The following is a 22,869-nucleotide window of genomic DNA, read 5'->3' on the forward strand; positions in this document are numbered from 1 at the left end:
CCCACCCCCCCGCCGCCTTCTCTCTGAGGTTGGATGGTCTGATCAGTGTTTCTTAGTCTCTGGATCTATTTTTGTTCATCAACAACATATTTTTATTTATGTTGTTCATTATATCCCACATATGAGTGAGATCATGTAATATTTATCTTTCTCTGACTGGCTTATTTCACTTAGCATAATGCTCTCCAGGTACATCCACGCTGTTGCAAATAGTAAAAGTTCCTTCTTTTTTATAGCAGCGTAGTATTCCATTGTGTAGATGTACCACTGTTTTTCAATCCACTCATCTGCTGATGGGCACTTAGGCTGTTTCCAAATCTTAGCTATTATAAATTGTGTTGCTATGAACATAGGGGTGCATATGTACCTAACAGATGTACCTTCTATGTCTAGGGGAGAATGATACCGTTTTTCACTTGTAGCAACAGGTTAAGCAAAGGAGACTACTCAGTGTCTTCTCTTCAGATTTTTCAAACTGGACTGAAGTAGGGGTTTCTCTCCTTATTAATTACAGGGCTATGAGGTGCCATGGGTCTCTAGCAAGGGGAATAAATGCAACATACAAGGAGAGGGAGAGACAGAGGAAGGAGAAAGATTGCTGAAGACACCTTTACCCCATTTATAGGAAACAATGATTCAGCCTCATTTTCTGCTTAGACAAAAAAAATTGCTTTTATTTTCCATCACTTGGTACCAAAAACGTATATATCACAAATTATTTTCACTTTCACAAAATAAGGACCAATTTTTAAAACTATTAATCATCATTCATATGTTCACCATAATTTCAAATTCTTAGTCTTAACAACAGCATTTTTTTAATTCAGCGTAATTTAAAAACAGCTTTTGCCAATGTCCACTACAATCCAATCAGGTGAAATTCACTTGGGTAATCATCAGGAAGTTCTTTTTGTTTCAGTACCTGAATCCATTCCTGGTGATCCTATATTCTATGATTAATTATATTTTAATTTCCCAAGTTTAAATATATAAAACTTTAGTGCTATAGTGTTGGTGACATTGGCTGATTTTGCAAAATTTAAATAATTTCAATAAGGTAAACATGCCAACTTTATATATTCCTATAGTCATGGTATATTCCTACCTGCTATCAACTATCATAATGTGATACGATAATATTCATTTCTATAAACTATTGCCAGAACAATTTTAAGTTAAATTAGATAACAGAATTCTAATACATATAAAATTGGATTATTAAGCATAGAAATATTTATCTTCATTAATATACAGATCTGTGTGCTTGTAATAATACTAATGCTGATTGGATGAATGAGTAGATGAATGAATAAATGAATGAACAAACATCCACTGAACAACAAAATAAGTGGTGTTTTATATATCAATCTAGAAGCAAGGTGGAGATGGAAATAGATTTGGACTTAAAAATGTATTCTGTATATTGAAATCAACTAACAAATGGATAATATGACTCCCTAATTCCTGGAGTCTATAAAAAGCTTAATAAAATAAGTTGTTGAAAAAATTCAACCAAACAATGACACCTAAAGCGCCCTACTTACCCTAGTTTCTTAGCAATGTGTAATTCAATCTCAGCATTAATATTCAAGCAATTATTTGAAATAACCAGTCATTTTAATTATAAATATAATAGTCTCAGAACAAAATGAGTTGAAAAAATTTTACTTAATATTCACTGATATCACTCACTCTGGCCATGCATTCTGTTCTATTTTGTGGTTTTCAGAGCCAGAACAAAGAGCAGTGGTAGAAGAAATCAAATCTATTCTGCCGGGCACTTGGCTAATGGCATGGAAAAAAGTAAATTTTCAGAAGAGTAAAGACCTTCTCGAAGATGAATTCATGCTTGAAGAATCAGTGACTGCTTGACTGTCTACTGACTTTCCTGAAGCCCTGCTGTATCGGTTATAAAGTGAGAGAACTCTCAATCACTCAAAGATATTAACCGGTCAGTATTCTTCCTCCTATGTCCTTCTTTCCCCAAAGCAAGTCTTAAGATTCTGTTGCTTCTTTTTCAACATGTGGTTTTATCTATCCATTTTATTCAATTCGTAATGACTTAAAATCTAATTCCTGGTGACAAAGCTACTATAAGAGTCTGTCTCCTAACTGGCATAGTCAGTGTTATTTGCTAAAAAGCACTTCTCTTTCCATGTCTTTATTTATGCAATTACCCTGGACCCATAAGTCTTCTCCTCTCCTATCTCTTTCATCTGTAATAGCAGTACTAGTGCCATCTGTCCTGCTCTATTATCACTTCCTCCTCTTATCTTCCAGGATAGTCAACAATGATCATCCTTTCCACTAAACACTATGGTACTCACAACAAAACCCTTAATTTAATAATAACCCAATGCAAATAAGATACTTAAAAGGCCCCGGCAGATTGCCTGAAACAAAGTAGCCAGCTAAAAATGATCAGTTTTCCCTCATTTCTTCATTTTCTATCTTACCATCTGCTGCCATTTACTTAATTCATCATTTTAGATGCATGCTCTGTCTTTCTTCCTTGAGATGAGGGATATTTATATTATACTAGGAGCCCAGCGCACGATTCGAAATCGCGCAGCCCCGCCCACTCCCTCTCTGGCCCTTGAAGCAGCCATGGCCGCTGCTGATCAGGCCCTCCCCCAGAGCAGGTGCGCAAAGGCCCCTGCTGCCCCGCCCCCGACGCTGCGGCCCGTGCAACCTCTTCCTGTCCGGTCGACCCGTTACGATGTCCCAGTTAATTAGCATATTTTTCTATTTTATATATATAGAGAGATACCTACTTGCAATATTAGAACATACAAACATGCTCCATAAATGTAATAGAAAAGAGCATATTTGTTGAATACCCAAAGAAAGTATAAAGGTGTTTAACTGTATATATTAAGTTTAAAAATATTTTAGTAGTCAAAAGACAGAATTGCAACTTTTTAAAAAAATATTTTTATTTATTTCACAGAGGAAGGGAGAGGAAAAGAGAGATAGAAACATCAATGATCAGAGGGAATCATTGACTGGCTGCCCCCTGCACGTAAGACAGAGCCCGCAACCCAGGCATGTGCCCTTGACCGGAATCAAACCTGGGACCCTTGGGTCTGTAGGCTGACACTCAATCCACTGAGCCAAACCAGCTAGGGCTAGAATTGCAACTTTTTAATTATTTTTTCAGTCTTTTGATTAACAACACAAAGAGAAAAGTAGTAACATTAAAATATTTACTACCTTAAAAGGACTACTTAATTTATCATCTCAAAGAAGCAATTATAGTAGTAGAAAATCCCCAACTTGTTCCAGGGAATTGGGCCAACAAAATGTTGTCTGTTAAGATCTGGAAAGATACCTGTATGGATTTACAATCTGCAAATGTGCAGAACTTTCTGTTTGTTCTTTCCTTTTTCTTCAAGGGGATAAACAGCCAAACTAATTTGATTTTTTCAGATTTGCAAATTTTATAATAGATTGAAATCCTGAGGGAGCTAACAACAGATGGATGACTGTGTTATTCTAATTTCAGCTACCTTAGGGTTTAGCAAACTGTCATTTTTAAAAGACAATCAATTTCTCATTTCCAGAAACACAAAAAAGCATTGACTATATCTATTCAGCATTTGCTTTGAAATATCCTTATATCAAAACAGTTTTTTTATATTTAAAGTAAATAAAGTGAAATTTCATAATAGCAAACCATTGTTCCACCAGCCAAAAAACAAATGATAAAGGATGAGGATAGCTAAGGCGATGGGAAGAAAACAATACTACCATAAAAATGATCATATCGTAATAAATACTCAACAGTTAACCAAGAGGAAGCCACTTTCTTTTTGACTACACTCTAAAATTCCAGTGGATAGTTGTTCAACTGGAGCCTTTAAAGAAATTAAAATTCACATTCAGGGTTTCTCTGCCTAGATACTACATTCAAAAAAGACTACACGTGAGATTTCCCTTAGGATAATTTAGAAGTACAACAGAGGGCAGTAAATACATGTATACTGAGCAATCAGGTTGAATGTTTGGATAACACACACAACATAATGTTAATTTTAGATAATACAGAAAATATAATCTAATAGAACAATGTGCCAAGGAAAGCTGTAGAAATTGGAGATTATTATGCTGCAGACTAGAGATCCCCACTCTTGTCCATGCAAATCTCCATGATTACCACTGCTTACTGATTTCCTCTTACTCATAGACTTGACCATTATTCCCTGTATTCTTTTCACGTACATTATTAGGTTCACTTATAAAGTTATAATTCTTTTCACAAATGCTTTTCTTCAAAACTGTCTTCACAATTTCTGTTTTCTTTCCTATTTACCTCAATTTTCTGATTTTAAATGCAATGATTATGCCTACTTCATTCTTTTCTCAATATAGCAACCACAGTGATCTTTTAACAATGTAAATCAGAGCATGTCAATCCTATGTTTAAGACCCTGCAATAATTTTCAAAATCTTTCCTTTATGACTTCCACAATTCTTCCCTCTTATTTCTTTTTAGCCATACTAGTCCTCTTTGGTGTCACTTGCTGAAATTCTCTTTCCCTGAAAATACCCATATATCTTGCACCCACTTCTGCTGGTCTGAACACTATTTAATATTGTAATCCTTACCCTCAACTAGCACGCCCCAGCTCCCTGTCCTGCTGAAAAATTCTCATCTACCACCATACCATCTGACATACTGAATCTTCTACTTATTTATCATCTGTCTTCCTACCAGAAGGTCAATTCTATTAGGGCAAAATTTGTTTCTCTCTTTTGTTCAATGCTGTGTCTGAATGCTCAGAGAAGTTCTATCACATAGCAAAGGACAATATCTATTTGTTGAATAAATGAATGTGTGTGTGGTGAGGGACAGAAGAGGAGGTTGGCAGTGCTGCTAACCGTTTAGTGTTCCTGAAAAATAAATATAAGGCATGGAGAGAAAGAGATGATTCTAGAGAGGAACAAAGGGCAAGCCTAATTTGAGGCCTCAGGTATCATGGTAAGAATCTTATACTTTATGCAGTGGTCAATGGTGAGCTTCTATGGGGGATAGGATGAGTGGATCAGATCTGGGCTTCAAATATCACTCTGAAAGCAGATTAAGAATACCTCTGAAAGAAAATCAGACTCCAATTAGAGACCCCAGGTAAAGAGGCTGTTGTAATACCCTAAACAAAAGTAATGGTGGCCTAAACTAACATAAAATAAAAGAACAGAAATCAATATAAGTAGATGGGGTGGTGATGTCCTGGGGGGGTTGGGGGAGGACGGGAGCAGGCTGGAAGAGGTTAATGGGGGAAAAAGGAGCACCTATGTAATACTTTCAAAAATAAAGATTTAAAGTATACAGCTGATGAACATACATTGACATATCATTATCCCTCAAAGTCCAGTTTACTATAAGGTTCATTCTTGGTCTTGTAGTATATTCTATAGGTTTGGACAACTTAGTGTGTGTGTGTGTGTGTGTGTGTGTGTGTGTGTGTGTGTAGATAAATTTGAGATAGATTAAGAACACAGAATTAAAATGGTTTGGTAATTGGGAGGAAAATATGGACGTAAGAGAGTTCATCATTCCTTAGTTTCTGACTTAGATGGACAGCAGATGACTATAATACCAACCAAAATAGACAAGGTAAGAAGAGGATGTATATCATAAAGGTACGATGAGGCAAGGTCCCTACTGGACATTTAGAATCGAGGGTTTCTGTAGCACATCCAGGTGACGTTTACCTATCAAGCAGTTGGAAATATGGAAATAAAGCTTGCAGCAGGTATCTGAGTGGAAGATGTACATTTAGAAATCATCAGTATGTGAGGTATGTAAAACAGTATGAGCAGATGAGATCATGGGGGGGGGGGAGCAGTGGATTAAATGAGCAGAGTGGAAGATATCGTCTTAAGGAAAAACAATTTTTAAGGGGTAGACAGATTAAAAGGGCTCAGAAAGGAGTTAGAGTCCAGCCGGTGTGGCTCAGAGGTTGAGTGTCGACCTATGAATGAGGTCACAGTTCTATTCCTGGTCAGGGCACATGTCTGGGTTTTGGGTTCGGTCCCCAGGGGGGCATGCAGGAGGCAGCCAATCAATGATTCTCTCTCATCATTGATGTTTCTATCTCCTTCTCCCTCTCCCTTCCTCGCTGAAATATATTTTTTTAAGTTAGAAAGTTACAAGGAAATTCAGACATTTACACAGAAGAGATTAAAAGATATCTGGAATGTATATGATTTTTAGTATGAGAAATCTTGTGCATATCTGTAATTTAATTACACGTCTCTATGAAGTATCTATTTGCACACTAAATACTTTTCAAAATTCAAAATGTTTAATATGTACCTGTATATACTATGGAGGGGAAATAGCATTCCGATGGGCTTTCAGAGAGATGAAGCACAAATTTTTCAAGTAATTCTACTAAAGCTGTAATAAACAAGAGAATAATTAGAATATTAAAGGACAAGAATAATACATGATAATGCATCTCTAAATAACAGACTAGTACATAAAAGTCATCTGAACATCTTTAGTTACGCCCTTAAGGGGGTCCAATTGAAAACACACAGCATTTTAATATTAACAATGCTTCTGATATAAATTAAATTTTAATAGCTTCACTGAGAACCTATGAATGTAAAACTGGGAAAGAATCATCTGTTATCTTTAGATCCTCTAAGGATTACTTTAGAATGCTAAATGATTTCAATACAGAAAGAAAATTATCACTAATTAGACTACAATATCTTATCGTAATTATTCACGCATACAGAAAAAATTATGTGAACTCCAAGTCCAAGATCAATGAATAGCTCACGTCTCTTTCAAAACCAGTGCATATTATTTGTTTTATATATTTTGCAACAGATGGTATCTGTTCAAGGCAATCGAACCAAAACTAAGCTTGCTGGGGTAGGCAGCACACAGGATTGTAGGGCAGTGAAGCTCTTCAATGCACTGAAATTCCATCATCCATAACTCAAGAAAATTAATTTATGTCATGAAACACTTCTTAACTTTAAAAACAAACTAACTCTAGGATATTACTATCCAAAGCAGTATGCTATGTGCTGGTGAAAGTGAGTAAAACCAAGCGAACTGTTACATGGCAAAGATAAAACAGTGTTTAAGTTTTGCCTACCAAGACCTCTTAGACAGTTTTCTAAAAAAGCTTAGTAACCTCAGATTTTAATTTTAGTTCTCCAGGGTCACAAGTTTTCAGAAATCAATGGACTTCTGGAATTAGTATTATGTATTCTAGACAGGCCGGCACTAATCTTCAGGAAACACAGCTTCTGTTAATATAATTTTCATACCAAAAAAACAAACAAACAACAAAAAAAAAAACACAGAAAAATTAGACAGTGCACTTACCACCTCCACTGATTATATCAGGTTTGGCCTTCATCATTTTGCAAAATTGTCTTCGGCAGTTTTCTATCCACTCAGTTTGTTTATCAGACATCTTGAAGTGTAATAAAATTTTGCCAAGATCATTGTCTAATAAGAAATATAGCATGTATTATTATTATAAGACATGCTAGATACATTGAAAAATAAGTATTAATATTAAGCATGTAAAGATACAAATTCTATTTTAAAAACACAGAATATATATGGCTTTCAAAGGAAAACATCTTTCGGTAAACACATCTTATACTATCAATTGCTATTTACATTTATTAAAAACTCATAAAAATGGATTATTGATATATTCAAAGCTCATAAAATTGATTGACTTATAACCATAATTCCTGAGTATTCTTGTTTTTATACAACATGACACATTACTGAGTATTTGATTTAGTAAACAGTGAGGACCTTAAGATTTCGCTAAACAAACATGAACGTTATACTCACATTATTAAACATAGGATTACCATATAATTCATTTATTCCACTTCTAGGCATATACTTTAGATCAATGAAAACATGCAGAAACTTGTACAGGACTGTGTATAGCAGCACTATTTATAATAGCCAAAAAGTGGAAACAATCCAAGTGTCCATCAGCAGACCAATGTGTAAATAAATTATATTATAGCTGTACAACACAATATTATTTGACCCTAAAAAGGCAAGTACTTATGCATGCTACAACATGGATGAACCTTGAAAACATTATGCCAAGGAAGATAAGCCAGTCACAAAGTACCACATACTATATCATTCCATTCCTACGAAAGCCCAGAATAGAAAAATCTCTCGAGACAGAATATAGATTAGTGGTTGCTCAGGGCTGGGTGAGGAAAGGACAGAAAAGAGGGTACTGGGTTTCTTTTTGAGGTGATAAAATGTTTTAACATTGTCTGTGGTGATGGCTGCACATGTCTGTGAATATATTAAAAACCATAAAATTGCACTTTCAATTGGTGATGTGTATGGTATGTTAATTATGTCTCAATAAAGCTGTTTTTAAAAAGTAAAAATTAAGACCCACATGGTTGATACAGAATATGTAGGATAACTACAGAAAGCACATGAGATGATGTAAATGGCAAGGGAAATGAAATAATGGGGAAGTAATATGTTTGTTTATATACGTGGCTCACATTAGCTGTCACTCTGTTTACTTCTTCTTTTTTTTTAAAATATATTTTATTGATTTTTCACAGAGAGGAAGGGAGATGGACAGAGAACTAGAAACATCGATGAGAGAGAAACACCGATCAGCTGCCTCCTGCACACTCCCCACTGGGGATGTGCCCGCAACCAAGGTACATGCCCTTGACCGGAATCGAACCTGGGACCCCTGAGTACACAGGCCGACGCTCTATCCACTGAGCCAAACCGGTCAGGGCACTCTGTTTACTTCTTAGAAATCCCTAAGGAGGTAAACTTTCAAGAAGGGCCTCTGGAGGAATGTATGGGTAAAGAGTGACTCCTAAGGAGTTCTTAGCAACATCCCGGAGTTCACTTGCATTAGGAGTTACTAATATGTTTTAGGCTTTTAGTGAGTAGCCATTTGAATTTCTAAGATCAAAGAGAGGCAATCAACACCAAGTAGCCTGACCTCCAGTGACTGTGAGCCAGTGCTATGCTTCTGCTATTCTGTTGGGCCTGTTAAGAGTAATAGAAACACACCGGCAATGACACACACAACATAAATTACTCTCCACTACTCTCCACTTTGAAGATAAAGCCTCAGCTGAGTAAACATAAATCCAAATGGTTTCTTGATAAAGACAGTACGTTGGCCCTCTGTCTCCACATATGTGGAACTCACAGATATATGGGCAGACTGGAGCATCTGCACATTTTGGTATCCCTGGGGGTCATGGAACAACTTCCCCGCAGATATCCAAGGACATCTGCAGTGAATTATATAGGATACAGGGGTAACCTAGATTACAGATTATTTTATAATTCAGCCTGCGTACACATTATAAAGGTAATAAATAAAATGAATGTAGGATGGCAGAAAGGGAAGTAAAAGGAGCAAATGTCTCCTATTATTGAGATAAGTCACCAATAACCAGAGCATGCTATCCAATCCCTCGAGCCATTTTTAGTTCTCAGGATGGAAGCCCTGGATTTCCCTTCCTCCTGGGAAAAAGAAATCCCCACCTGAACACACCCAAGTGGAATGCACTGGAGCAGGCTGGCCAGTTAGGGGTGTAACAACTCCTAGGAGAGCTAAGTTTAGCCTAGGAACACAAAAACGAAACAAAACAGACGGCTACCCATCTCACACTCTTCCTGTGTCAAAGAGGAACCAATCGTTACGAACCAATCTTCAGTAGTTCACTTTAACACATGCCGACATGCCACCAATACTTGCTTAAACCATTGTACAACCCTCCTTTCTCCATTCACCTTGCCTTTCTTATCTTCTGTACAGGTAACAATGTTACTGCACTAATACATTTCCTCTTATGTATCTAAACTTTCACGTAACAGAGAGATGGTACTCTGACAAGTTATTTCTAACATATAAAAAAATAAAATTTTCATACGTGTAGGATGATTTTCATATGCCCCCTTTTTACATTATAGGCACATATATATATATGCATGTGTGTAGTTATACATACGTACACATATATGTACAAATGTACATACAAAATCAGTAGCTTTCAAAGGGATTTTACGTTTTAATGTGGTGAGCCTAAAATGTACACAAAGAAAAGTAACTGAACCAGATGATACCTCAAGATTCTTATTTACAGATGAAGATAAATCATCTAATAGCTAAAACTGATGCCGATGAGCTAACAAGAAGCAATTTAACAGACAAGGAGATGCTAACTGTAGGAAGGAGGGAAAACCTAGGAGCTGGGAGACAAATGAGAAAGATGTCACCATATGCATACAACTGGAGTGATTTTTCCCCCACAACACTGAAATGATATTGCAAATGACAACACAAATAACATCTAACAGAATCAGTAAGTCATTAACTTCCAAATAAAAAAGCAAAATGAAATGTATATGAATACGTGCCTTTAAAACAGCAATTTGTGTCTTAAAATACTACTAGCTTAACCATAATTTTTTAAAGAACACAATGTTTAATTTACTGCACTGTATTTAACCAGAGACATTACTTTCAAATTAGTTTTATACCTGTTATAAATGCATTTAGTTCATACAGACATCACCACTGTATTCTCTTAGGTACAATGAAAAGCCAGACATGATTCTGATTCCTCTCATTTTCTGCGACCCTACTATGAGTACAGGATCAGTGACACATCAGCAACATCAGAATGACATATATTTTATTAATATTTGATTCAAAATGTTATATCTCTTCCTGAGGTGCCTCCTGGGTTGTCCACTAAGGCCTAGATCAGGGGTGGGCAACCTTTTTGTGAGTGCGTGCCAAAACCAGCAAAATCTGACTCAAAATTCTTCTGCGTGCCAACCCTATTTTTTGAGAACATGTTACGCCTACTTGATATCTCTTAAGGTGTACGTATGTGAAGAACCTTGAAGAAATAATAAAATTCATTCGAGCGACAAAAACACAGTATATGATGATGAAAAATACATTTATTTTTTAATGTATACATGTACACTGATAGTCCGACAGAAAACTTTATGACTCGTTTGATATTATCAGTGGGACTTTTGCTGCTGCATCACTGATGACAGAGATTTTACATCAGATTTTAATCGTGACCTTCAGAGATATGCACGAGCTACTACTTTCATCCGTCAGGCTACTCCTATTACGAGACTTAACAAAATTCATCACTGAGAACAAAGATTCACAAGCGTATGTGGATGAAACCAAAACACTGGTCGGATCTAGGAAGGCAGGGAGAGTTAAGGCAGAGGCATAGAAATTGTTCTTCCCCTCTCTCGTCAATCCATGTCTATGTCTTTAAGGTAACTTGTTATGTAAAATTATTTATTTATCTAAGATGCACCTACACTGAATTTATCTGAAAAATATAAAAGTCGATATTAAGAAAAAAATTGTAAATGGAAGATTATAAGAGAGGGTTTCGCGTGCCAGCAAAAGTTACTGGCGTGCCATGTTTGGCACGCGTGCCAGGGGTTGCCCACCCTGGCCTAGATCATTTTCTCCTCCTTAACAATAATCACAGTAGACACAGGACTACTATTATTATGAGGAATTATTAGGTACTGCTGCTAAATTGAGAAAAAAATTGTCTCATGCAAACGTGTTTTAAGGACAAACAGAAAGGCAATAGAAGTTACTGTCCAATACATTGGGGAAACATGGAATTAGAGGCTTCTAATTAACATAAAACAGAGCATATGACAGAAAGAAAGTCACAAATATATTGATCATTATAGGCTACAGGGAAGCCATTGGAGGGTTTCAATTTGAGGAGCAATATGATACAAACCACATTTCAACAGCATTACACTGGCTGCTGTGTTGAGAACACACTGAACACTTAGCAGGTTACTACAAGGGAGAGGTGACTGGTAGTGGATGGGTGGAAGTGGTTCATTCCGGATGAGTCAAGTCAAGAGCAAATGCTGACACATTAGATGTAAGGTCTGAAGACAGAGAAGAGTCGAAGAATGCCTTCAAGTTTATTGCCTAAAGAACCTGGAACACAAAGGTGCCATTCTGAAATGAGCAAGCACACCAAAGGAATATATCTGGAGGGAGTATCAGAAATTTATCCCAGACTTCAGTTTGATATGCTTGATACCTAGCAGAGGTATCAAGTAGACAGTGAGATATGAGTACAAGGCTCAGGGTAGAGATGGGGGTTAGAAATACAAATCTGAGAGCAATCAGCGTGGTGGACAATATCTTAGTCATATGACTAGAGGCGATCCTCCCAAGAATAAAGTACAGCTTGAAAAAAATACAACTGAGAAATGAGACCTGGAGTACTCCTAAGTTTAGAGGTTGGCGAGAGGTGAACGATCCAACAAAGGAGGAAACAGGATGTGCAAAAATGCAGGAGGAAAATTACATAATGTATGTTCCTGAAAGCCAAGGGAATAGTGTTTCTAAAAAGAGGGAGGCACCAGAAATGCTCAGGGACAATGCTAGGTCGAGTAGGACAAGGACTGAGGTCTGACCAGGAGATTTTATTATGGTGGAGTGATGGGCTGAGAGCCTGATTAGCTTTCAAGTGGCTTCAAGACAGAATGGAAAGAGAGTAGCTGGAATACCAAGATTAGACCATTTCTGCAAAGAATTTTGCAGTAAAGGGACAGAAATGGGATTGTAGTGAGGGGGGAAATGGGTTCAAAATAAGACATTTGAAATATGGAAGAATTAACCCCATTCTTGTTGGCTTATGAAGAAGCTACAGTGAAGACTCTCCCTGGCTCTCTAAATATAATAATAATAATAATAATAATAATAATAATAGAACTAATAGATGCAGTATTTTTTATAAGAAAGAGAAAGGAATGCAGTGCACAAAGGGAGAAGCCGGCTTCTGCAAATAACGTAAGGAGTATATGAATAGCAATAAAAACCAAAATGGGCACAGATGCCGCTGAGTTCCTATGTATCAGGAGCACATGAAAACTTTTTTTGACTGTTTCTTTTTCATCAGTAAAATATCAAACAAAGTTAAAATCCGACAGCACGGATGGGGAAGAGGTGAAGAAGGTTTGATGACAGATGTGAAATAGTCCTCCAGGAGACGAGGCGAGTAAATGGACCTGGGCACACGGCATGATGCCTGGCAGCACCCTGGGCCCCTGAGGTTAACCATTCAGCAGCTCTATTCTACACCCGACAGAGAAGTTGTTATTACTCCCTTTTCTAAATCACGTACAAGAGTAGAGCAGGGAGTAGAATTATACTCCTCTCACCACTGATTTCCAGGAATTGATGACATAGTTTTTCCTATTGTAGGTAAGTGTCCATTTACTTTGCTTTTTTATTTCTGTCTGGCTTGTTCAATTTAAAATAAGTCAAATTTTTTTTTTTTTACCAAACTGTTTTGGAAAAAAATTATCAAATGTGGTAGTCACTCAATAAAACTAATCATGAATTTATTGTTAATAAAACTGATTAAAAAAATAACTATTTGTTCCCAAGAGAAACTTAGCAGAGATCACAATGTTACATCACAATAAGGAAGAGATCAGTAGAGGAGTTGAGGCACTGAGAATGGACCAAGTCCCACATATCATCTATCTCCAACGTCTAGGGAAGCACCTGATAATCAATGCTCCTAAAACATGTCAAATAAAAGGAATGAGTGGAAGAATGACTGATGAAACCTAAAACAAGATGACAAAATATAAGGACTTACTAAAAAACTAAAAGCAAGATTGAAAACGAGAGTAACATTGAGAACAGTTTGGGTTCATGGAAAGATATGAGCCAAGTAGGAAAAGAGTCCAAATGATAATCTCTCAAGAGTCTCTTCTTGAAAAATACTTAATATCACTCCCACATCTCTGAAAGCAATAGATTAGGTCACACAAGAGAAAAACACAAGGAAAAATTTTTAAAGTGAGCTATAAAGACAAATATTAAAAACTTTAAAAGCTCCCTCATGTTCTTTCCCTAACCACTAAGTAAATAGAAAAAAATAGAATTTTTGTTTCTATGCAATTGTGAAATATATAATGTATATCTCAAACACTGGATAGAAATAAAAATAATGTATACTGATTGATGGCTTCTACTGATTCTTTTAAAGCAAATAAATGTAGGGAAAGGTAAATGGCATATAAAGTCTCACAAAGAAGAAAAAATCCTATTTTTCAACAATCACTCCATAGAATCTAACCTATGTGAAATCAACCTTATATTATTTCTTTCCAATGTAAGTTTGATGGTATTATAAAGGAATTCATGTTGATTTAAGATTAAACTTCTCAAATTAATGAACAGTTTGTTTGTATATGATTCTATTTTTCCTTATAATTCTCTACTCTAAAAACTGTCTGAATTTTCATTGTTCTTATGAAAAAGTCTAAGCACCTGAACTTGAGCTACACTGGCCTCATGTCTGACCTTAGCTTCCCTGTCTCGTCTTATCTCTGGTGACTCTTACCCTCACATTACAAATCTCATCCTGACCTACTCCTAGTTCTTTGAATTTGCTCCTTCTAACCTCTCTGTCATTTTTTCTGTCAAAAATTATCTTCTATAAACCAGAAAACATATATTTATACTTTATTCCTTGCTTTAAACATGATTTTCTTATTGTCTATTTAACTCCCATCACACTATATTACCATCCAATTACCTGATTACTTGAATATAGTCTCTAAAATTTCATGAACTACTCTAAAGTGGTTATCTGAGTTTTCATTTTATTACATTTATACAATTTATATACTTATATTTCAAGTCTTGAGCACACATACACTAAAAATATTACTCTGTTGAATGAAGTTCTATATAAATAGAATAAATTAATAAAAAATCATTAGTTACTTTTTTAAACCAAAAAAATGTTCTGATATAAATTATTTGGCATCATATTAATGTTAATTTCATAAGAAACTTGAAAAGTGAAAATGTAAAAAGAAATAGGTATCTATATCCACATTCACAAACAGAATGAAAATAGTTTTAATCTCCCTTTCCAATATTTTCTTTTTTGAAATTGTAACAAAAGCACTAAAATAACATGGCATTTGATAGCAAATATATTACCTTGCTTTTGATCAGTATTTCTTGTACCTTCTGACAGATAGCAGTTTGGTAAAGGATATGATGAAAACATTGGCCAAGGATATGGATCATCACCCTAAAATGAAGCAAGACAGATCACTTTCGAAAACAGTTTAAGATAGCATTGAATTTTAAGGCCTTCTGAAATATTATTCATAGAAATTGGCTTTGTTTCATAAAAATTTTAGAGTTGTGGTTCAACTAATCAAAAGCTATTTGACATTATAATTCAATGCTCTAATGAATAATGACTAAAATGAAATATCTTAGAAACAACATTAAATAAGCAATAAAGACAAATATATGGTAACTTGTTCTACCAAGTAGGACTGAGAATGATGGCTTTAGTATTTCTGTCATGAAAGGAAAATTATGGTCTTCAAATGAAACCTGCATTTCCTATATTGCTCAAAAAACTGTTTCTTTTGTACTGTCAATCGTTCCTACCTCATGTGTCCCAGAGTGACAGCCAAAGTAAAATGTACTTAATAACAATAACAATAAAAAATCCAACCCTTGCCTTAGCCAGATAGCTCAGACGGTAGTGTCATCCCAATATGCCAAGGTTGTAAATTCAATTTCTGTTCAGGGCACATATAATAATCAACCAATAATTGCATAAATAAGTGGAACAACAAAAATTGATCCCTTCCTCCCTCCCTCCTTCTTCCCCTCCCTTTCTTCCCCTCCCTCTCTCAAATAAATAAATAAAAATTTAAAAAAAACTTTGAGAAAACCAAACTATTATTATTGATAGAGAGGTACACAATACTGCCAATTAAATACAAAAGAATATAGACATCTAACAAAAATTAAGTGTCATGAAAGGGAAAGAAATCAAAACACAAAAGGAAGATGACAACTTTTAAATAACATAATACCCTACTCAGCAACACAAACTAGTACTCTTGCCCTGCCATGAAAAATAGTACTTTCATTTTAAAGTATTTGCTTTCATCCTAAATAGTTGCTGTTTAGTGCCATCTGAGTTGGCTATGTTGCTTCAAAATATGTCAGGAAAACATTTGCCCTTCCTCTTACCCACTCACCTTCTGTAGTATCCTCGGAGGCAAAATTCGTTCCATTGGCCCACCAATAAGGTTTATTCTAACAAGAACATGATTTCTCTCTACTGATAAGCCATCGATTATAAAATCCCTGAAAAATCAACATAGCAATTTTGTTATCTAATGGAATATAATTTAGTTTTAAAATCAAGTCACTAGAATGTAAAGAAAAAGGGCAGATAAAATTCTACAGAAAAGTCTGGAAAATAGACTGTTGTTTTTACTTAGAAATACAGATGGCAAAAGTGGGTGTCTACTTGTGAGTACACAAAACACAGCTTTTATTTGTATTATTATTTATTACTGCATTATTTTCCATATGAACTGAAAAACTACTTTTGACCCACGCTATATATTCACTTTCTTTTTTCTTTTTCCTTTTTTTTTCTGAGAATCGTAGTTTGCTGTTTTTCACATTAATGGCAGCCATGATATCTTTTCTCAAGTTCTTCAGCTGCCTTAGTAGTATTTGCCCTATTTTGACTGCCTTTGGCTGACCTTCAAAAGTCATTTGTGGCTAAAAATTTTGATGATATGCTATCCCTCCCCTCTCACTCAATCCTCGAGGTTACTTCTAAGATGAGAAAGGGGAAATATTAACTTACACTACCATATTTAAACTAGAGGTCTAAGTATTGCTTTGTTTTGGTTCCATTTCACTGTATCTAGCAAAATAAAGTAAGTCTGGAATATTTCTCCAAATTGATGACAATAGATTTTCTTTTAGTTTTATATGCATTTAGCTATTTTTGTCAGGTTCTGAGGAATGATATTGAACTGGTATTTTTGACTCTTAAAAGCATCCACCAAAATGTTTCTCTCTATTTATAAAAGCTAGTAAGTAGCTAAAACATGCAAATTCAAAAACTATAAAAGATATACAGTGAGAAGTATGTTTTCTTCCAGTCTCTCAGATTCTCCTCCAACCCCTACAAAGCTAACAATTCTTACAAGTTTCTTTTTTGTCCTTGGAGGGTCTGTATAAAAACAAATGTGTGTTTATGTATATATCCAAACGTTTCTTTATATTTACTCAAATGATACCACTGTATGCAATGTTGGTGCCTCTCCTTTCTCACTTAACTTTATCTTGGAGATAATTCTTTATCAAAACATATATAGCTGCTCTGTTCTAGTATCTGCATAGTATACAACTGTCCAAATGTACCCCAAACATTTAAACTCCCTGCTATGGATGGACATTAAAAAAATTTTGTATGCTTTTATGGCCATTCCAGAGTAAGTATCCTTGTATGTAGGCCATTGTGCTTGTTTGAATATATCTCTAAGATTATCAATGTATCCCTTAAAAAAAGCTAAACTCACTCTTTATCTTCTGTCTTTGCTAGAAAGCAAAGAATTGAAGGAGATATAACTGGTATCGGGAAAGGAATGAGATTAATAAAAGAATATTTCCTTGACAAATATTACTGCATTTAAAGAAATGGGATTAAAATGTTATTTTCACAATGATTTTATCACATTTTTAGTCAAGGTTTCCTTAAGTTCTAGACCCAGGGCCTTAAATTGAAAATCTGAATGTTGCTTTTAGTCAGCCTCCACACTTCCTGCAGCTGTCAATACTATCCTTCTGTGTCAACTAGAGTACCCAGGAATGTGCCTGCTCTTCTATAATTTTCTAAGACCTACCTAAGGTGGAGGCACACTTTTTTTGAAAATTATAGACCCAAAAATAATGCCAACTATTGAATGTGCATTCAATAAATGTCAGCCAAATTGAGGTAATGCCAAGTGTGATATATTAATAGAAAAATTTACCAAGGCTCTAGCCAGTTTGGCTCAGTGGATAGAGAGTCAGCCCGCAGACTGAGGGGTCCCAGGTTCGATTCCTTGGGCATGTACCTTGGTTACAGGCTCAATCCCTGGCTCTGGTCAGGGTGTGTGCAGGAGGCAACCAATAAATGTGTCTCTCTCACATCAATGTTTCTTTCTCCCTCCCTTCCACTCTCTAAAAATCAATGGAAAAATATCCTTGGGTGAGGATTAACAACAACAAAAATATCAAGATATGGTCATAACCTCATTTTGCAATAATCAGAATTTATTGACTATGAACTAACATAACTAAGAGAATGGAGAAAAGAGTTCCTCTACAAGGGGCACAAAATAAAATGTCTTGCTTAATGGGTCATCTTCTACATGCAAACTGAATTTAAAAGTGATAAACTTCATGGAGCCATTAAAAAAGTTAGCACTCGTGGTGGGTTAGAGAGCAACCAAAGGACTTGTATGCATGCATATTAGCATAACCAATGGACACAGACACTGGGGCGATAGGGGCTTGCCCGGGGTGGGAATTGCTGGGGCAATTGGGGGAAAAGAAGACATATGTAAAACTTTAGACAACAAAAATAAAGAAATAAAAGATTTGCAACAACAACAAAAAAAGTTAGCACTAAACTAATATACAAAAAAAATAAGTTAATAAGTTAATAAAAACTCTGAAAGTAGTACTCTGCAAGCCACCTCCAAGAATATCTATCCCAATCTTTCTAACTGTGACGTGACATTTATGCTTTAATTGCTTTATTACTGTTATTTAAATCTGTTGAATTCAGATAGTCCAGAAACATTAAACATACTATACAGAAAATCACTCTCAAAACAGAGCATCTGCAAAGAAAACTGTTGTTATTATCATGTCATAACAGACTTTATTTCCTTTTATTTTACCTGTGGTTCTCAGAGGTCTCTGAGATATTTTCTTCTTGAGCATTTAGTAAGATTTCAGACACTTGATACTGAGCCTCTAACAGAAGAAGGGTGTCTAGATTACAGCATACCACACTTAATAACCTATGTAAAAAGAAATAATAAAAGTAGATTTTATAAAATATATCCTAAAGATTTAGACTTTCTTGGTGTCTTGAATATCTACTCATAAAATTACAAATTTTAAGAAAGATCAAATAGTTATTTCAGATATATTTTAATTAATTTGAATAGCAATTGACTTCAAAAGTTTTTCTTATGAAAATATTATTTAAAAACCATGGGTAACTTCTACTCAAGTTTTTTAAAAAATTTAAATCTATAAATAGTAAGTTTTTTTTTTCTCAACTGCTAGTTAATTTAAAAGTTAATTAGCGAACATCAGCAAATTCATAAAAACAGCAAATTGCCACCATTTCTTTCCCCACAATTAGTTATAAAAGAAATAACAGAATCATTTTGCTACAATCCCGGGACTGTTTATTAGGTGAAATGTCAATAGATAACTTTATAATTTTCAGGTCAATCTGAGAACACCTAAATACACTGCTCTATCTTAACATTAAATAAAAGAGGGGTAAACATAAGTCATGTGGCTCCTCTTGCCATACAAGAAGATCCATGAAATACTCTTGCCAAGAAAACGGAACCTGAAACTAATCAATCCCAGGAGGATGCTCAGACGGAAAGCCTAACCCTCTCTTGCACCAGTGGAAATACAGCACAGCAGCAGGTGGATCCACAGTTCTACTATAGTTCTTAGTAGGAGAAGGAACAAGGCAGAACCAGTAGTTACAGACAAACCAATTATTAATTACTGGTTATTGGCTATAGAGACCAATTATTAATAAATAAAATTGATTTCCTCCATGGTAAGGTCAGCGGGGACAGCTCATAAAGGGACAAACACACACAAAAAACTTGTGTATATAGAAAAATGTCAGCTAACTGAAAACATAACACCCTAACTTCTCTTCAACATGAAGGTTTAGGGAGAACCTAGTGACCTTTCTGTTTTCCTTTTTTTAAAAAATATGTTTTTATTTAAGAGAGGGGAATGGAGAGTGAGAGAGGGATAGAAACATCAGTGATGAGAGAATCATTGACTGGCTGCCTCCTGCACGCCCCCTACTGGGGATCGAGCCCACAACCCAGGCTCGTGCCCTGATACTGGGAATCAAACCATGACCTCCTGGTTCATGGGTCGGTATTCAACCACTGAGCCATGCCAGCTAGGCCCTTTCTCTTTTCTTTAGGCTACTAATTCAGTGAACACGTAATGAAAATGACCCTCAATGTCCTCTAGTTTATGATTTGAAAGAAGGCTTCTATAGGCTCTAGAACAGTGATGGCGAACCTTTTGAGCTCGGCGTGTCAGCATTTTGAAAAACCCTAACTTAACTCTGGTGCCGTGTCCCATATAGAAATTTTTTGATATTTGCAACCATAGTAAAACAAAGACTTATATTTTTGATATATATTTAAATGCCATTTAACAAAGAAAAATCAACCAAAAAAATGAGTTTGCGTGTCACCTCTGACACGCATGTCCTAGGTTCGCCATCACTGCTCTAGAACAAGCATGTCAAACTCAAAGGCTAACACGGGCCAAATAAATGAGGCATGCGGCCCACAGGCCATGAGTTTGACATGTTTGGTCTAGAAGGACAATGAGATGATTCAAGATGAACTGGGAGAAATTCAGAAAGCAAATAAATATCTGAGTTGAATTTTCTTCATTACAGAAGGAGTAAATCGAAACTTGAACAAATGATGTAAGACTTTTAAGATCTTACAAGTATTGGGAATAATGTAAAGCTTAGCAAATTTGATCCAGCAGTAAATTAAAAGAATAGCATACTGCGACCAAGTACAGTTCATTCCAGGAAGGAAAGGGTAGTCTAATACGAAAACGTTTCCTAATGTAATTCATGGCATCAATATGTAATAGAAAAGAACCACATAGTCATCTGACCAGATGCTTAAAAGCTACTTGATTTAAGATTCAACATCCACTCTCTGGTCCCTGTCCTCCAAAAAATGCTAAGTAAATTAAAGAAAGGTTACTTCTTTCATTTGATTTACAAAACAAATCTATCTCAAGGCCAGAGCTAAAAGCATAAACAGGAAAAGCATTCCCACTAAGGTCATGAAGAAGGCAAAGTCGTCCATTATTATTTAACAGTGTGTTCTAAAAGTTTAAGCCAATGCAAAGAAGATGGGAAAAGAAAAAATAGAAAGGCATGCTTTCTGAAAGGAGATAATGATATTCATTACTAGAGAATGATAAAACTGTTTATTTGGAAACTACTTCGTCCATGACATAAAATTAAATTTACTTAATTTTAAGAAATATTGGCAAAATACCTACTAAGTATCTACCACTGTTTTAAGTACATCACTGAACACACATGCACAAAAATCCAAGCCTGTATGGAATGCAAAATACTAGAGGAGGGGCACAGACAATGAACAAAATAAAAAGTTAAAGCTAAAACAAAAGCTGGAAACGTGAATATAAAGTTCCAACAATGGGGGTATGGTATGTGGATGAATACCTGCATGCAGTTTTAAATAGGATGGTTAGGAAAGTCCTCACCAAGGTGACACTTCAGTGAAGACCTAAAGGGAATGAAGAACCAAACCAGGAAGTGATGTGGGAGAAAAAGGGTTCCCGGCACAGCAAGCAGCCTGAGCAAAGGACCTAAGGGGAGAGTACATCTGGCGGGTGTGAAGAACAGTAAGGGGGGCCACGTAGCTGAAGGGGAATAAATAACAAAGAAGTATGAGGAGGTGAGGCCAGAGTAATGTTAGGGGTCCAGATCACCCGGGACTCTGTAAGGCCACTGAAGCTTTTCTTTGATGGCACAAGAAACAGTGGAGTATGGCTTTATTCTATGAAATGAGTATAGGATTGAGGTGATCTGATTTGCATTTTACTAGGTTCACTCCGGCTGGGACAGAGGTAGAGAAACCAGTTTAAAACAAACAAAAAGGCAATAGTAAAAATGTAGATAACATAGTGGTTTAACACCAGGTATTGTCTGATGATCTGTTAATTAAAAGAATGGCTCTGTGGTGGAATCCCCACACTCCTGGTACTCATGACCTTGTGAGGTTCCCTCTTGAGTACAGGCAGGACTTGTGACTTTCCTCTGGTCATAGTATGTTAAGATGACAGGATGATGTGATCACACCTTCTGCTGGCTTTGAAGAAGCAAGCAGCTGTGTTAAGAAAACGACACGGCAAGGACAACAGGCGGCTCCTAGGAGTTGAGGCAGCCTTTGACTGACAACCGACAAGGACTTCTTACCACTGGGCAGCAAGAAAACGAGACCCTTAGTCCTAAAGCCATGAGGAAGTAATTCCACTAATCTGCGAGTTTGGAAACAGATCCTTCCCTAATTATATATATGAACAAGAATTATGTAGGGTGACCAGTAACAAAAAATAACTTATTTATATCAGTAATAACTAATTAAAATATGACCATGGAGAAATATATTAAAATAGCAAAAAAGATAAAAGATAATAAGAAATACACAGAACCTATATGAAGAGAGCTCTACAACTTATCATTGGAGAATGTAAAAAAATTCAATAGAAAGACAGCACCTACCAGGATGAGAATATTAAATATTATAAAGATACACATTATTTTCCAATTCAGTTATGAATTTAAATGCACATTATGTAATAACTTAAAAATGTAAGGTTTTTATAGAGATCAACAAAATTCCTCCACTAATAACCTAAAATAACTCTTTAAGAGAGAATAATAAAATAAATGAAGATAGTGTCCTCCGTGGTCCCGGATCTGTCTCCTGCTTCAACAGAATTTGGACAGAACAGACCCAGAGATGCCCCTTCTTCCAGCCTCTGACTACCCTCCAGCGTCTTATCCAGTCACCACCTTCAGAACCACCGCCTAGATCAGCCAACACACCTTAACTCCTTATTGCTGAACAACCATGCGCTCCCAAATGCATCAGAATTATTCCACCGA

The 22,869-nt window shown here is 35.8% G+C and overlaps 1 protein-coding gene across 2 annotated transcripts in view; it reads right to left on the reverse strand.

The window, feature by feature from the left end:
• The window catches only part of TBC1D32 (TBC1 domain family, member 32), a 115,483-nt gene that overhangs the window by 23,132 nt on the left and 69,482 nt on the right, over positions 1-22,869 (reverse strand). For both annotated transcript variants that reach the window (XM_005858938.2, XM_014533753.1), the window contains exons 23-27: positions 18,824-18,946; positions 16,112-16,220; positions 15,045-15,138; positions 7,352-7,477; positions 6,320-6,403 (exon numbers count right to left, since the gene is read on the reverse strand). In XM_005858938.2, coding sequence (XP_005859000.1) covers positions 6,320-6,403; positions 7,352-7,477; positions 15,045-15,138; positions 16,112-16,220; positions 18,824-18,946 — 536 coding nt within the window. The remainder of the gene's footprint in view (positions 1-6,319; positions 6,404-7,351; positions 7,478-15,044; positions 15,139-16,111; positions 16,221-18,823; positions 18,947-22,869) is intronic.

This window comes from Myotis brandtii, unplaced genomic scaffold (assembly GCF_000412655.1).
Source record: "Myotis brandtii unplaced genomic scaffold, ASM41265v1 scaffold123, whole genome shotgun sequence".
NCBI classification, from domain to species: domain Eukaryota; kingdom Metazoa; phylum Chordata; class Mammalia; order Chiroptera; family Vespertilionidae; genus Myotis; species Myotis brandtii.